Source organism: Dryobates pubescens, chromosome 35 (assembly GCF_014839835.1).
Source record: "Dryobates pubescens isolate bDryPub1 chromosome 35, bDryPub1.pri, whole genome shotgun sequence".
In the NCBI taxonomy this organism is placed as follows: domain Eukaryota; kingdom Metazoa; phylum Chordata; class Aves; order Piciformes; family Picidae; genus Dryobates; species Dryobates pubescens.
This window is the reverse complement of record NC_071646.1, coordinates 706620-720431: the sequence shown is the minus strand read 5'-3', so window position 1 is coordinate 720431 and position 13812 is coordinate 706620. Positions and strand designations below refer to the sequence as shown.

Genomic DNA, 13812 nt, shown 5'->3' with positions numbered 1-13812 from the left:
CAGGTCTGTGCTGTCCATGTATTTGCAGGCCAGCAGGGCTTAGTCTTCCACCAGTTGGTTATTGCCTCCTGCTGACATCAGAGCTCTGGGCAGCAGGAATGCCCCAGGAGTGGGAGGCTGTTAACCTCCCCAGAGATCAGCTCTGAATTGGTCCTGAGGATGGAAAGAGAGAGAGAAGTTAGGAGCTCTAAGTGCTTCCATGTTTTCTGCCCTACATGAGTGACTTCAGTGCCCCTGGCAGCAGCTCTGGGGCTTTCCTTTCCTGTTTCTAGAGGGCAGACTTTGGGGGCTGGGAGGAATCCCCTTTCCCTGCATCCCTCTTGCTGCTTCCTTCCATCCTCAACATCAGAGAGTCACAGAGGGGCTCAGGTTGGAAGGGAGCTCAGAGCTCAGCTGCTCCAACCTCCCCACCAGGGACAGCTCTCAGCTGGGCTCAGCTGCTCAGGGCCTCATCCAGCCTGGCCCTGAGCACCCCCAGGCAGGAGGCAGCCACAGCCTCCCTGGGCAGCCTGTGCCAGAGGCTCAGCAGCCTCCTGCTGAGGAACTTCTTCCTCAGCTCCACTCTGCCCCTGCTCTGCCTCAGCTCCAAACCCTTCCCCCTGGCCTGCCTCAGACCCCCTCAGCAGAAGTCTCTCTGCAGCCTTCCTGCAGGATCCCTCCAGGTCCTGGCAGCAGCTCTGAGGTGCCCCTGGAGCCTTCTCTAGGTGTGTGGGGAGCAAAGAGCTGCTCCTGCTGCCCCTTCTTTGTTGCTGGGAAGTTTGAGGAGAGAAGAGCTCAAAATCCCTTTAGTGGCTGCTGAGGAGGAGCCTCAGAGCCTTGCTGCCTCTCGCAGCGTGGACTTCCCCCCCCGAAGGGTCCTGCCTGAGGCTATCCGCAGCGCTCAGGTCCGGCCCAGCCGGGGAGGTGCGAGGGCAGCAGCAGCCGAGCCGGCCCCGGGCTGTGCCCCGGAGGCAACCAGGAGCCTGCCCCGGCGGCGGGGGCCGGGGGAAGCCCTCACTCACGGGAGCCTCACTGCAGGATCTCCGCCAGCTTCTCCTCGTAGTAGTTGAAGTTCTCCTGGATGTCCTCCCAGGGCACGAAGGCTTTGGCTTCCTCCCCTTCCTCCGGCTCCACGAAGTGCTGCCAGACGTACTCGAAGTCCTGCGGCTTCATGATGCGCAGCTTGCAGCCGGCCGCCCGCAGCCGCTGCAGCGCCGCCCGCACCTCGGGCTCCTCCCACATGAAGAGCCTCCCGACCAGGATGCTGAGCCGCAGGCTGCTGCTGCGCCGCAGGGTCTCGGCGATGCGGTCGGCGCAGGCCACGCAGGGGCTGGAGGACACGTACCAGGTCACCTGGTAGCGCAGGCCGGGCTCGCAGCGGGGCAGGATGCTGCTGAAGAAGGCCATCTCGGCGTGCGCCGCGGCGTGCTCGTCCTCCAGGTAGCCGCGGGAGGTGGCCGACTCCTTGCCCTGGGTCTCCAGCACGTAGCACAGGAAGGTTTTGTTCCTGCCCGAGCTGTACTCCACGTTCCGGAACTGGAACTTGAAGAATATGGCCGGGAGGCGCTCCCTGGGGGGCGGAGAGGCAGCTCAGGGGCGGGCGGGGAGGCTTCAGGCGCTGGGGTGGTCCCTGGCCCTGCTCTTGGGCAGGGGGCTGCCCCTCTGGGGGTTGTTTCCCCACGGATTCAAAGCGGTTGCCATTGAGAGGAGGATGCAGATCCCTCCTCCCGCCTGGCCCGGAGCACCCCGAGGCAGGAGGCAGCCACAGCCTCCCTGGGCAGCCTGTGCCAGAGGCTCGGCAGCCTCCTGCTGAAGAACTTCTGCCTCAGCTCCACTCTGCCCCTGCTCTGCCTCAGCTCCAAACCCTTCCCCTGGGCCCGGCTCAGACCCCCTGATGAAAAGTTCCTCTGCAGCCTTCCTGCAGGATCCCTTCAGGCACTGGCAGGCAGCTCAGGACCCTGGCCTGAGCTGTGCATTCAAGCTGCTGGAAGGAATGCTGGGCTGGGCTTAGAGGCTGGGAGCACTGCTGGGCTGGGCTTAGAGGCTGGGAGCACTGCTGGGCTGGGCTTAGAGGCTGGGAGCACTGCTGGGCTGGGCTTAGAGGCTGGGAGCACTGCTGGGCTGGGGTTAGAGGCTGGGAGCACTGCTGGGCTGGGCTTAGAGGCTGGGAGCACTGCTGGGCTGGGCTTAGAGGCTGGGAGCACTGCTGGGCTGGGCTTGGAGGCTGGGAGCACTGCTGGGCTGGGTTTGGAGGCTGGGAGCACTGCTGGGCTGGGTTTGGAGGCTGGGAGCACTGCTGGGCTGGGCTTGGAGGCTGGGAGAACTGCTGGGCTGGGCTTAGAGGCTGGGAGCACTGCTGGGCTGGGCTTGGAGGCTGGGAGCACTGCTGGGCTGGGCTTAGAGGCTGGGAGCACTGCTGGGCTGGGCTTAGAGGCTGGGAGCACTGCTGGGCTGGGGTTAGAGGCTGGGAGCACTGCTGGGCTGGGCTTAGAGGCTGGGAGCACTGCTGGGCTGGGCTTAGAGGCTGGGAGCACTGCTGGGCTGGGCTTAGAGGCTGGGAGCACTGCTGGGCTGGGGTTAGAGGCTGGGAGCACTGCTGGGCTGGGTTTGGAGGCTGGGAGCACTGCTGGGCTGACTCCTGGGGGAGAGCAGAGGGAGGAAGGACAGAGAGCATCTTGCAGCCACTACAGGAAGTGCTCTGAGATGCTCACAGGCAGCAGATCAGAGATTGCTTTCCCGTTGCAGCTCTCAGTTGTGTCTGGCAGGGTTCAGCTTCTAGCAGAGCCTTTACAGCTTTCCTTTCCCAGGGGCCAGGCCCACTGGAGCCCCAGGAGCTCCTCTCTGCCTTGCTGCCTGTTGCAGGCTTGGCTGTTTGGACAGCCAGGCTCAGGCTGGGGGTGTGGAGCTCTTGAATCTGTGGGCTTTAAGAGTCTGCCCCTCAGGCCCATAAAGCAAATCAGCCACAGCAGAGAGATCTTTCCTAACCCACAGGCAGAGAAACCTTCAGACAAGAGCCATTGATCAGGGCCAGGAATCAATACTCAGTGCTTGTCAGGGGCAGCACCTTCCAGCCCCACGTGAGCAGGCAGTGGGAATCAATCAGCACTACAGAAAGAGCTCTGCCTGGACAGAGCCAGGAGATCTCCCTCCCTGCCTGCCTCCCTCCCTCCCTGCCTGTGGGAATCCTTCCTCTGGAAGGCTCAGGGAAGGTTTTCACAGCCAGCAAAGCCACAGCACAGGATCCCAGCCTGGCAGTGGCTGGAAGGGACCTCCAGAGAGCATCCAGTCCAAGCCCCCTGCCAGAGCAGGGCACACAGGAACACTTCCAGGTGGGGGTTGAGGGTCTCCAGAGCAGGAGGCTCCACAGCCTCCCCGGGCAGCCTGCTCCAGGGTCCTCCCTCACAGGGACAAAGTTCCTCCTTCTGTTCCTGTACTTGCAGCCTTTAAGGGTCCTCAGCAGTGCCCTGGCTGGAGCTGGCAGCTTCAGCCACCCAGCCCTGGCCTTGTGGCCGTGCCCAGCTCGCCCTCAGCCCTCACCTCACACCTGGAGCTCTTACCCTGTCACAATCTCAAACGGAGGCAGGTCCTCCCTCTTCACCTTCTTCTTCTTCTTCTCCTCGCCCTCCTCGGCGTTGTCTGCTTCCCCGTTCTGGGTGTTGCTGGGCTCCTCCTGCTTCTCTGCCATCTTCTTGGCTCCAGGGGTGTTAGGTTATGGCCTCTGGGGAAAAGAAAGAGCAATTTCTGAGAGCCCTGAGGGAGAGGAGACAGCAGAGGGAGGAGGGGAGAGCCGGAGCTGGGAGTTCCTGCAGGAGGCACAGCTGTCGGGAGCTAAATATGGAACAGAGCAGCGGGCGAGGGGCTGGGGGCAGGGTGGCTCAGGGCTCTCGGATGTCTCCTCTGCCCCTTGCTTCCTCCGGGGCTTTTTCACCAATCCCTCTTGCTCCCCTTTTAATTTCAAACCAAGTGACGACTGCTGTGGGCGGGCCGGGGCCGGGCCGGGGAGCCCTGCAGCAGGAGCTGCTCATCCAGCAGCCTGACACATAGCTGGCAAGGTGCGGGGCTGGCAGCCTCGCTGCCTGCCCTCTGCTGCCAGCTGACGACACTGCTGACCTTGAGGGACCACTGCTCCGGCTCAGGCAGGAGGGGAAGGGGGCAACCCTCCTTTGGGCTGGACTTGGCCTCCTGGGCCAGCTGAGCGTCGCAGCAGGAGCGCCCAGGGGAGCAGGGGTCCTGCTTTGCCTTGCCCCCTGCTCAGCCAAGCAAGCAGCAGGAGCTGCCAGCAGGATGTGGCTGCAGAGGAGAGATTCAGCTCTGGTTGGTCGAGTGCTGCCCCTAGTGCAAAACCTGCTGTGAGGAGGATGAGTGCTCAGCAGACAGCCAGGAGCTGTGGAGCTCTGCTTCCAGCCACACTCAGTCTGCAGGGCTCACAGAACCACAGAGTGGGTTGGAAGGGACCTTAGAGATCATCCAGTGCCAGCCCCTGCCACGGGCAGGGACAGCCCCCAGCAGCCCAGGCTGCTCAGGGCCTCATCCAGCCTGGCCCTGGACACCTCCAGGGAGGGGGCAGCCACAGCCTCCCTGGGCAGCCTGTGCCAGGCTCTCCCCAGCCTCACTCTAAAGAGTCTCCTCCTGATCTCCAGTCTCAGTCTGACCTCTCCCAGCTTCGTTCCTGCCCCTGCACTGCAGAGAGCTCAGAGGGATCTGCACTGTCCCCGAGTCAGCTCCACGGAGGCCACTGGGCAGATCCTCACTCTGGCTGCTCCCTGGCTGGCCCCAGCCTGAGCCTTGCTGTGCTCCAAGGTGCTCTGTAGCTCTTCAGTACCAGCATCACCGAGCCACGGTCGCTGGGGGGGGACACAGAGCCTCACAGCGCTCCCCTCCCCCCGTTCCCCTGCCCCTCTGTTTGCTGGAGATGGGAAGTTGTTTATCTGCCATCTGACACAGCTGGCACCGGGACTGTTGTGCCAACAGCTCCTCAGGGCTGTGACAAGTGGCAGCCATGGAAACTACATCTGCAGGACATCCTATCCGTGGGACACACTTCTTCCATTCTCCTGTGCAGACTTTGATTCATTCTAAGCTTGAATTACCCCCGGGGGGGGCAGGGGTGGTGCTGTCCCCCTGCATGGCAACGATGCTCAAATTCCAGCTCCCTCGGCCAGGTCCTCTCACCTCTGACATTTCAGGCAGGGGTCTTTGGGGGGGGGGGGGTGGGAATCCTCTCTGAATGACTGGCAGCTTGGCTCTGCCTTCCCCCTCCACTCTGGAGCAGCCTTTCGGCCCCCCTGACCCACTCCCCCGTATTTTTGGAAGCTCTGGGTGGCTGCAGTCCATCCCTGCAGCCTCCGGCTCGCAGCGGCCCGGCCCCGCCGCAGCACTCGGGGCTGAGCTCTAATCTAATCTGAGGAATGCGGCACCGAGACTCCTGCCCTGTCCCCAGCCCTCCCCCAGCTGCTCTCACAGCTCCATCTAGGGCAATGCACCAAACAGTCCTCAGCCACCCCCCTGCAGCGTCCACCTGCGCCAGGAGCATAAAAGGAGAGCACGGAGCTGCTGTCAATCCGAGAGCTGAGCCATGGAAACCTTTGCTCGCTCTGCCGGGGCCGGCTGGCGGTGACCCTGGCTCCCCCCAGCCGCGGGGGCCCTAGGGGCTGCAGCCAGCCATGGAAGCTGGCTTGGAAACAGCCAGTTTGGAGCTGGGGTGTGGGTGCTGAGGGGTGCCAGGGATGTGGGTGCTGAGGGCTGCCAGGGATGTGGCTACCCCCACGTAAGAGCCTCCCAGGGGCAGCTGGGTTAACTGAAATCAGCCACCCAGCTTTTTCATTGGGGTTCCACTGCACCCTGGCCTCTCCTCACTGCTTTAATGGAGTCTTCAGCTGCCTGAATCCTGCTCTGCTCCAAGCCCTGGGCAGCAGGGAAGGGGCACAAGAGAGCTCCCCCCCTCCCCCAGCCTGGGAGGAGCATCAGCCCAGTGCCACCCAAGGCAAGGGCTGAGCCATGCTCAGGTCCAGCAGAGCCCTGTGGCCTCTGCCCATTCCCAGCCCCCTGGGTGCAGGCTCTTCCCCCCAGATGGGAATCCTCTGCCAGGGTGAGCACAGCGCTGCCCTGCACAGCTTGGCCCCTGAGCAGCTCCAGCTCAGTGGCACAAACCCAAGCTGTGGTTTCCCACCCAAGCCTGCTCTCCACCCCCTGGCAGATGTGCCCTGCAACATCTGGCAGAGCCTCTCCCTCTGTGCTCAGGATGCCTGAGCAGAGCTGGGTGAAGTAAAGGGGAGGAGCAGAGCCTGGGGACAGCAGACGTGCAGCGAGGACTGAAGAGCCAAGGGGGCTGCTGGCAGGGCCAGGCAAGATGCCAGCCCCTGGGAGAAGCTCTCTGCCTCCTCTGGGCTGTTGGATATTGGGGCCTGATCCTGCACCCATCCAAGGCCGCAACAGTTGCCCTGCTGGCCTCAGAGGCATCTCTGGACAACCTGCTGAGCTGTTCTTCCCCGCCGGGGGTGGATCCCTCCCAGAGCGAGCAGTGCACTCCCTTCACCTGCTGGTCCTCTGATTGCAGCAGGAGCTCCTTACCTGAGGCCAGAATGGTTCTTTCCTGCCCTGATCACAAAGCTGCAGCAGAGGAGAGCTGGCTGGGAAGGGCCTTGCCAGGAGCACCCTCAGGCTGGAGAAGCATTTTTGGATGGATGCAAGAAGTGAAACAAGAGCCTGGCTGTGTGAGTCACAGCTCAGCCCTGCTCTCTATTCCAGGGGGACAGCTGGTGGCACAAAACAGCTCCCTGGATACCCTGTCTGGCAGCAGTCCCCAGCCTGCTTTTCCCAGCTGTAGCTACCATGATAGACAAATAAATAAACCCTGGCAGGGATGTGCAGGGGCAGCTTCCCTGCCCCCAGCCTGCAGCTTCCCTGCCCCCAGCCTGCAGCTCCCTGCCCCCAGCCTGCAGCTTCCCTGCCCCCAGCCTGCAGCTTCCCTGCCCCAGCCTGCAGCTTCCCTGCCCCCAGCCTGCAGCTCCCTGCCCCAGCTCTGCAGCTTCCCTGCCCCAGCTCTGCAGCTTCCCTGTCCCAGCTCTGCAGCTTCCCTGCCCCAGCTCTGCAGCTTCCCTGCACCCAGCCTGCAGCTTCCCTGCCCCAGCCTGCAGCTCCCTGCCCCCAGCCTGCAGCTCCTTCCCTGCCCCTCTGCTCCTGCTGCAGCACCATGGTGCCAGGCTTGAAAGGAAGGGGCAGGAACCACTGGTGCTGGAGACTGCAGGCTGTGAGCCATCCACCCCCTGGGGCTCACCTGGGTGGTGCCCACACAGAGTGGTTTTGGCTGGAGAAGCCTTCTGAGGCCACTGAACCATCCTCCCATCCGTGGCCACCCAGCCCTGTGCTGCTCAGGCACTGGAATGCACTGCCCAGGGAGGACCTGCAGTCCCCATCCCTGGAGGGGTCTGAGCACCACCTGGATGTGGTGCTGAGGGGTTGGAAGTGGTGCTGAGGGACGTGGTGTGGCGCTGGTGGTGCTGTGAGCTCTGGAGGAGTTGCTGGCCCTGATGACCTCAGAGGCCACTTCCAGCCTCGGCGGTTCCCTGGCTCCTGAGCACCTCCATCCGCCGGTGCTGGGCTGCAGCCCCCTGCGAGGCAGCCGAGCAGCGCTGCAGGGAGCCGTGGTGCAGGCAGAGATAAGCCAGGCTCTGGCCTCTGAGCCTGCCTTATCCTCGCAGCTGGAGCCTGGCCCTCCCTGGCCGCTGCCGCCCCCTGCTCAGTGCCCTGCTGCAGGGCTGGGACGGCCCTGGCCGCTCGCAGGCTCCGTCCCGCAGCCCGGCTCGGGCGCTGACCGCTCCCAGCAGCACAACCTCCTTCCCGCTGAGCTGCTGCTGCCGCTTTGCTGGGGGCAGGCCAAGGGGGGGCTCAGCCCCAGCCTGCTGCAGGTGCTCAGAGCCGGGGGGTTGGCATTCTGCAGCAGCCTGGGCTGGGGGGGCCGGGGAGGGCTGCTGGGCTGCAGTCAGCTCTCTGAAGCCTGGCTGGTGTTTGACTCTCTGCTTCAACACCGCTCCAGACAGAACCTCCCTGTACCTCTTTATGCCCCCCAGGAGACCACTGTGGCCTTCTGCACCACCCAGCCGTTGGGTCTGGAGATGCTGTTAGGAGGTTGCAGGTTCGCAGCAGCTCTCCTGCCCCTTGCCGGTGGGAGGTGGGGTCAGGGACGAGCTTCCCCTGCCCCAGAGCGGAGGTCCCCGGCAGGCTTGGCTCTATCCCTGCCGCCTTCAGCAGGTGGCTCTGCTGCTCCCTGCTGCCTGGGGAGGGCAGGGCACAGCCAGCTCCAGGCTCCCTAAATCATCCTTAGCTCCACGGGGTGAATCTCCAGCCCTGATATTGGCTTCCTTTTCTTTTTCAGGCAGAGATCATTTGCAGCCTCCTGTGCTGGGGCATGTGGCTCCCTGGCAGACACAGCCAAGGCCTCGCTGTGAATAAGCTCAGTGGTAGCTCAGTGGTTTGTAGAGCCCTGAACTATTGGAGTCTGGGTTGGCTCAGCCTCGTGCTGCTCTCCAGCCCTGCTCCTGCCCACAGCCACTCAGTGGCCTCTGCTCATGCAGCCTTTGCTGGGGAGCTTGCAGCAGCCCCCTGCCAGCAGCAGCAGCTCTGTGTCCTGCAGCCAGAAGGGGATAGCCATGGATGGGATCAGGCTCCAGCACATGGTCTATGGCCAGGGGTTATCTCAGCTGCTGGGGATTGCTGCTCCTGGCCCCAGCTTCCAGCCAGGCTCAGCACCCAGCTCTGCTCTTGACATGAGCTGCACCTGGGAGCAGTCAGCATCTCCCCAGGCCAGGCTTGGTGTGGCCCAGGAAGGACCCCAAAGCAAGAATTAGCTTCCTTACCTTGCTGCTGGGGGGCAGGAGGAGCCTCTGGTGGGGCTGCATCCCCAGGGGAGTCTCTGCTGTGCAGGGGCTGATGGAACCCTTGGGACTGAATTCCACCCAGCCCTCCCCTGGGAAGGAGCTCCCCTGGCTGCTGGAGCCCTGCAGAGCCTCCCTGCTGCTCCAGAGCCAGAGCACAAACCATGGACCCAGACAGAATCCCCTCAGAACCACAGAGCACCAGGCTGGAGCAGACCCCAAGGATCCCCTGGCCCAGCCTCTCAGGGTCCTGGATGGATCCTCTGAGCCTCTGCCCCCCAGGGCTCCCTGGGACTGCTTTGTTCTCCCAGCACCTGAGGCTTGGTTTTATTAAAAGCAAATACAATTTATGTTACAGCCCCAGCTAAGCCCTCCCCACCCCCCCTCTGCCCACCCCCCCTCTGCCCACCCCCCCTTCATCTGCAGCCAGCTCCAGGGAGATCCTCTGGCCACTTCCATCACATTAATTGCTTCTGTCAATTAAAACTTGCAGTAAATGTTCCCTGGAGGCAGCAGGAGCTGAGGCTGAGGTCTGCCAGAAGCGAAGGCCACAGCCAAGGGTGGCCAAGGGCTTGTCCATGGACCCCTGGAGGCAGATTCTGCCATGGCTTGGGGTCCCCTCTCCCTGGAGCTGCTGGAAACTTTCCTGAGTAAGGACATTCAGGACTGGAAAGGCTCTGGGATGAGAGCCCTCTGCTTGGCACAGCCTTGGGTTTTGCCCATGATAATTGCAGCTTTCGAGGCAGGGAGAGCAACTTCTTCCACTTGGCAAAGGCTTTAAGCCCCCTCCCCCTGAAGGGTGATGTTCAAAGGCACTGCTGGCAGCTTTCCCCCTCTGAGGAGGAGGAGCACACAGGAGAGGTGGAGGAGAGAAATTTCCTCTTGGGAGCAGCATTTGCATTCTGATCATTGCTGCTTTATCTTGGAGCATGGAGCCCAAGCAGTGATGTGCCACAAATAGAAGGCAGAGTGCCCAGGCTGCTCCCCCCAGCAGGAGCAGACAGATTGCTGCTTGCCCAGGAGCTGACAGCTCAGAAGCTAATGGTGGAAAGCACAAAGCAGGCGACAGAGGGAAAGGAGGCAACAGCTCAGAGAGCAAAGCAAACCTCAGAGGCCACTCGTGCTGGGTGCCAGCAGAGGGGCTGGGGCTCAGCCCCCGTGGGAGCAAGCTCTGCTCGCTGGGGGAAGGGCAGCAGCCTGGGGGGGCCTGGGGCTGCTGCTCTGGGTGGTGCTGATGGAATCTGACCTGGCAGCAGCAGGGTCACCAGGCAGCTGCAGCCCCCAGCAGTGCTGCAGGAACAGCTCCCAGGCGAAGGCTGAGGGCAGTGGAGAGGAGCAGACAAGGAGCACGGTGCTGACCTTGCTGTGGCACAGCCACCACGAGGGTGGGAGGAGGAGGAGGAGGAGGCAGGCTCTGTCCCAGGGGGAATCCCCCAGCCTGTTAGAGCCTGGCTGCCAGCAGCATGGCTGAGTTTCACCAAATGCCTTCTTCTCACTCACTCTTGGGGGGTGGCTGCTGGGGGTTGTCCTTCCAGAGGCGAATGGTCAGGCAGGAGGCCAGGCCCAGCCAGCAGAGGTAGGGCAGCAGCAGCAGCGCTGCCGCCTTGTTGATGCGGTACCAGGAGCAGGCGGTGCCGATGGCCAGGCAGTCCAGGCACAGGATGTCCAGCAGGGCCTGGGGCAGGGAGCAGACAGTGACCCTGCTGCCCCCTCCTGCCAGCCTGTGCCGTGCCCAGAGCCTGCTGGCTGCTCGATAAGCTGCTGCCAGCCCCGGCCCCCCGGGGTGCCCCCTGCCTGCCCAGGGTGTGCCCCCCTCAGGGGCTTATCTCCCACCATGGAGCCTTAACTGGGAGGTGCAGCAGCAGCCCTGCTGGGTGCCTGCTCTCCCACCCTGCTCTGCCCAGGGCAGCTATCTGCAGGGCAAGAGCAGGCTGAGGCGTGGGGGGGACTGATACCATTGTCTGCAGCAGGTGCAGGCTGAACCCCCCCTGAGCAAGACCTCTCCTTGCAGCTCTCTTTCCCGCTGCATGATGCCAGTTAGCAAAGCTCCCCACACCCCAGCACCCCCCTGGCAGGGCCAGCAGCAAGCAGGCTGCAGCAGGTGCCCAGGTCCCTTACCAGCTTCAGGCTGTGTGCTCTGAAGAACAAGGGAGGCCAGGCCCAGTTCAGGGCCAGCTGAGCCCCATAGAGGCCAAGAGGGACGATGGCTTTGCTGCCACAGCCTCCCAGGTCGTTCCAGATCAGGTAGGAGGCATAGCTGTGGAGAGGGAGGCAGATGGGTGGTGTACAATGAACACAGAGCCTGGCCCTGCAGGGCTGCCTCACACCAGGGGCTGGCAGCACAGCTCCCAGCCCCAGCTCCTGCCTCGCTCCTGTGCATGGTGCTGACAGTCAAGGGATCATGGAAGGGAAGGGACCTCTGCAGAGCATCCAGGCCAAGCCCCCTGCCAGGGCAGCAGGGCAGGGCACACAGGAGCACATCCAGGTGGGGCTGGAAAGCCTCTGGGGAAGGAGACTCCACAACCCCTCTGGGCAGCCTGCTCCAGGGCTCAGGGGTGAGAATGGCACAGGAGGGGCAGAGCAGGAGCTGGAGCAGGGGAGGCTTAGGTTGGACATTAGGAAGAAGTTCTTCAGTACAAGGCAGGGCAGACTCTGGCACAGGCTGCCCAGGGAGGCTGTGGCTGCCTCCTCCCTGGAGGTGTTCAAGGCCAGGCTGGATGAGACCTCGAGCAGCCTGGGCTGGGGGAGCTGTCCCCATGGCAGGGGATTGGCACTGGATGAGCTTTGAGGTCCCTTCCAACCCAACCCATTGGGTGCCTTCTCCTCTGGGCATCAGGTGCAGGAGGGTGAAAGAGGCAGCAGGACCCAGAACTTACCCCATGCCAGTGTAGAGGACAGCCCAGGCTAGAGGGAACACCCTGGGGGGTGGACACCAGGAAGGTTTCTTCAGCCTCTGGTACCAGGCAGGGATTTCTCTGCGGCTCATGAACCAGCCCAGGAAGCCTCCGAGGTGAGGCAGGACAGTGAAGCCCACAGTGTAAGCCCACATCCTCCCCTGCTGCCCTGGGGTAGCCTCTTGCCTGCTGCAAGTTGAGAACAAGGTTTGGTTAGCACTTGGGAAGGACTTCAGGCTGGTTGGAGGCTTTTTCCCCCTCCCCTTCTCTACTTTGATCATTCAAAGCTGCTTCTCTAATTGCCTGAGCTCACCTCAGGCTCTGAGCAGCAGGCAGGTATTGAATGCTGTGTTCAGCTCTGCTGCTGCCTGCCAGCTGCCCACCCCCCAGCTCAGCAACCAGGGGAAGGGTTTCTGCCACGGTTACCTTTCCCCCAGCTAAGGGACTGCCCCCTGCTCCCTGGTGGCCTCTGACAGTGCCCTGGGGCAGGGTTCAGCCAGGGGGTTGTGCTCTGGGCTGTGCCTGCAGCTCCTGCTCTCATTCCTCCTGCCAGGCTCTGCCTCAGCTCCCTCTCCTCTGCAGGCTCCTCTGGGATTCTGTGACTGTTCTGAGCAGGAGAGCCCAGGGAGATCCCAGCCAGAAAGCCCTCTCCCTGCTGACCTCCTCTCACCTTCCTGCTTGGCTTTGATTCCAGAGGAGGTCTGTCCCAAACCATCCCAGGATGGGTTGTGTTGGAGGGGACCTTACCCAGCTCAAAGCCCCCTGCCGTGGGCAGGGACACCTCCCACCAGCACAGGCTGCCCAAAGCCTCACTCAGCCTGGGCTCAAACTCTCCCAGACATCCACAACCTCCCTGGGCAGCCCCCCCAGCGCCTCACCACCCCCAGAGGGAAGAACTTCTTCCTAGTGTGCAACCCGAAGCTACCCTGCTCTGGTTTCAAACCACTGCCTCTCCTCCTTCGCCGCAGGCCCTCATCAAAAGCCCCTCCCCAGCTCTCCTGCAGCCCCTTCCCCATCCTCAGGGCACGTTTGCAGGCTGCTGTGAAGCCTCCCCGCAGCCCGGGCAGGCAGAGGTGGGTGCTGCCCTCCGTCAGAGGAGAGCTGAGGCACAGCAGCAGGTTTGCAGCTTGCTCGCAGACTTCCTCTGGCATAAAGGGAAGGAAGATTGACTTTCATAATTACATCCTGCTCCCACACGAGGCAGCTGCGATAAGGACAACATCCAGCACTGCATTCTCTGCCCCCTACCTCCCCTGCCATTATCCTCCCCAGGGCTCTGAACCTGCCAGCCTCCTGTCCTCCTTCCTCTGCTGCCTGTCCTTCGGATCCGCCGAGGAGTTGGCCCCCGATCAGCGCTGCCCGGGAGCGGCAGCTGGGGCTCGGCAGGAGCGCAGCAGCTCTGCGCTGCCGGCATCGGCAGCTGAGCAGAGCACCGCGGGCAGGGAGGAGGTGCAGCGATGCGGGGAGGGAGCAGCTGGGAGCCCGAGCAGGGCTCTGCCCCGCACCGGCAGCGCTGCTGACTCACAATTAAGGCTTTGCTGTCTCCCGTGCTAATTGTTGTGACGATCATCGCGCTGCAGAGCGTTCAGCTCGGCTAGCAGGAGGCAATTTACACAGCAGCGAGCAACAAACCCCCCGGCGCTAGCAGAGAGTTTATGGAGCCGCTAAAGTGTCTGTGGAGGCAGAAAAATCAGCGCAAGGCCGAGGAACAGAACAGCTGCAGGTCCTGCTGCCGAGGCGTGGGCAGCGCCAGCCGAGCTCTGCTGCCCCCCAGCCCTGCACAAAGGCACCGGGGCGAGAGCTGGGGGTTGCCTCCTCCCAGCTCCTTTGTGGCTGCCAGAGAGAGCTGAGAGGAAGGGAGGGCTGCAGGCGAACGCCGCCACAGAGCCTCCCCTTGCCTCGCTTCTGGCAGGGGGGAGCTGGGGGAACCTTACCTGCTCTTGCTGCCCGCTCTGCCGTGCCCGGCGGCAGGGTTGGGCACCCAAGGCCAGCGTCTGGCTGCGGCTGTGCTCCGCTCTGGGGGCGCCGGCCGCGGGGCTTCACCTAAATAGCAGGGGAGAGGGCTG

General features: G+C 63.1%; 2 protein-coding genes across 2 annotated transcripts; both read right to left on the bottom strand.

The window, feature by feature from the left end:
- On the bottom strand, positions 1-6566 carry APOBEC2 (apolipoprotein B mRNA editing enzyme catalytic subunit 2). Its single transcript, XM_054176460.1, has 4 exons — positions 6550-6566; positions 3537-3697; positions 1002-1549; positions 1-153 (listed from the first exon to the last, which is right to left on the bottom strand). The coding sequence occupies exons 2-3, from the start codon at positions 3662-3664 to the stop codon at positions 1009-1011; spliced, it is 669 nt and encodes a 222-aa protein (XP_054032435.1). The 5' UTR covers positions 3665-3697; positions 6550-6566; the 3' UTR covers positions 1-153; positions 1002-1008.
- Positions 6567-10344: 3778 nt separating this feature from the next.
- TSPO2 (translocator protein 2) lies at positions 10345-11908 on the bottom strand. The gene is made up of 3 exons (XM_009906192.2): positions 11729-11908; positions 10971-11109; positions 10345-10527 (listed from the first exon to the last, which is right to left on the bottom strand). Exons 1-3 carry the CDS (start codon positions 11899-11901, stop codon positions 10345-10347), a joined length of 495 nt encoding a protein of 164 aa, XP_009904494.1. The 5' UTR covers positions 11902-11908.
- Positions 11909-13812: the final 1904 nt, after the last annotated feature.

What these genes read in the sequence shown, in the direction of transcription:
- TSPO2 (XM_009906192.2), bottom strand. Translation starts at nt 11,901, where the DNA reads ATGTGGGCTTACACTGTGGGCTTCACTGTCCTGCCTCACCTCGGAGGC. An exon ending in GTCCTCTACACTGGCATGGG is followed by an intron (nt 11,110 to 11,728) that starts GTAAGTTCTGGG and finishes CCCTCTCCACAG; the next exon opens with CTATGCCTCCTACCTGATCT. An exon ending in GAGCACACAGCCTGAAGCTG is followed by an intron (nt 10,528 to 10,970) that starts GTAAGGGACCTG and finishes TCCCTGCCCCAG; the next exon opens with GCCCTGCTGGACATCCTGTG.
- APOBEC2 (XM_054176460.1), bottom strand. Translation starts at nt 3,664, where the DNA reads ATGGCAGAGAAGCAGGAGGAGCCCAGCAACACCCAGAACGGGGAAGCA. An exon ending in CCGTTTGAGATTGTGACAGG is followed by an intron (nt 1,550 to 3,536) that starts GTAAGAGCTCCA and finishes TCCGCCCCCCAG; the next exon opens with GGAGCGCCTCCCGGCCATAT.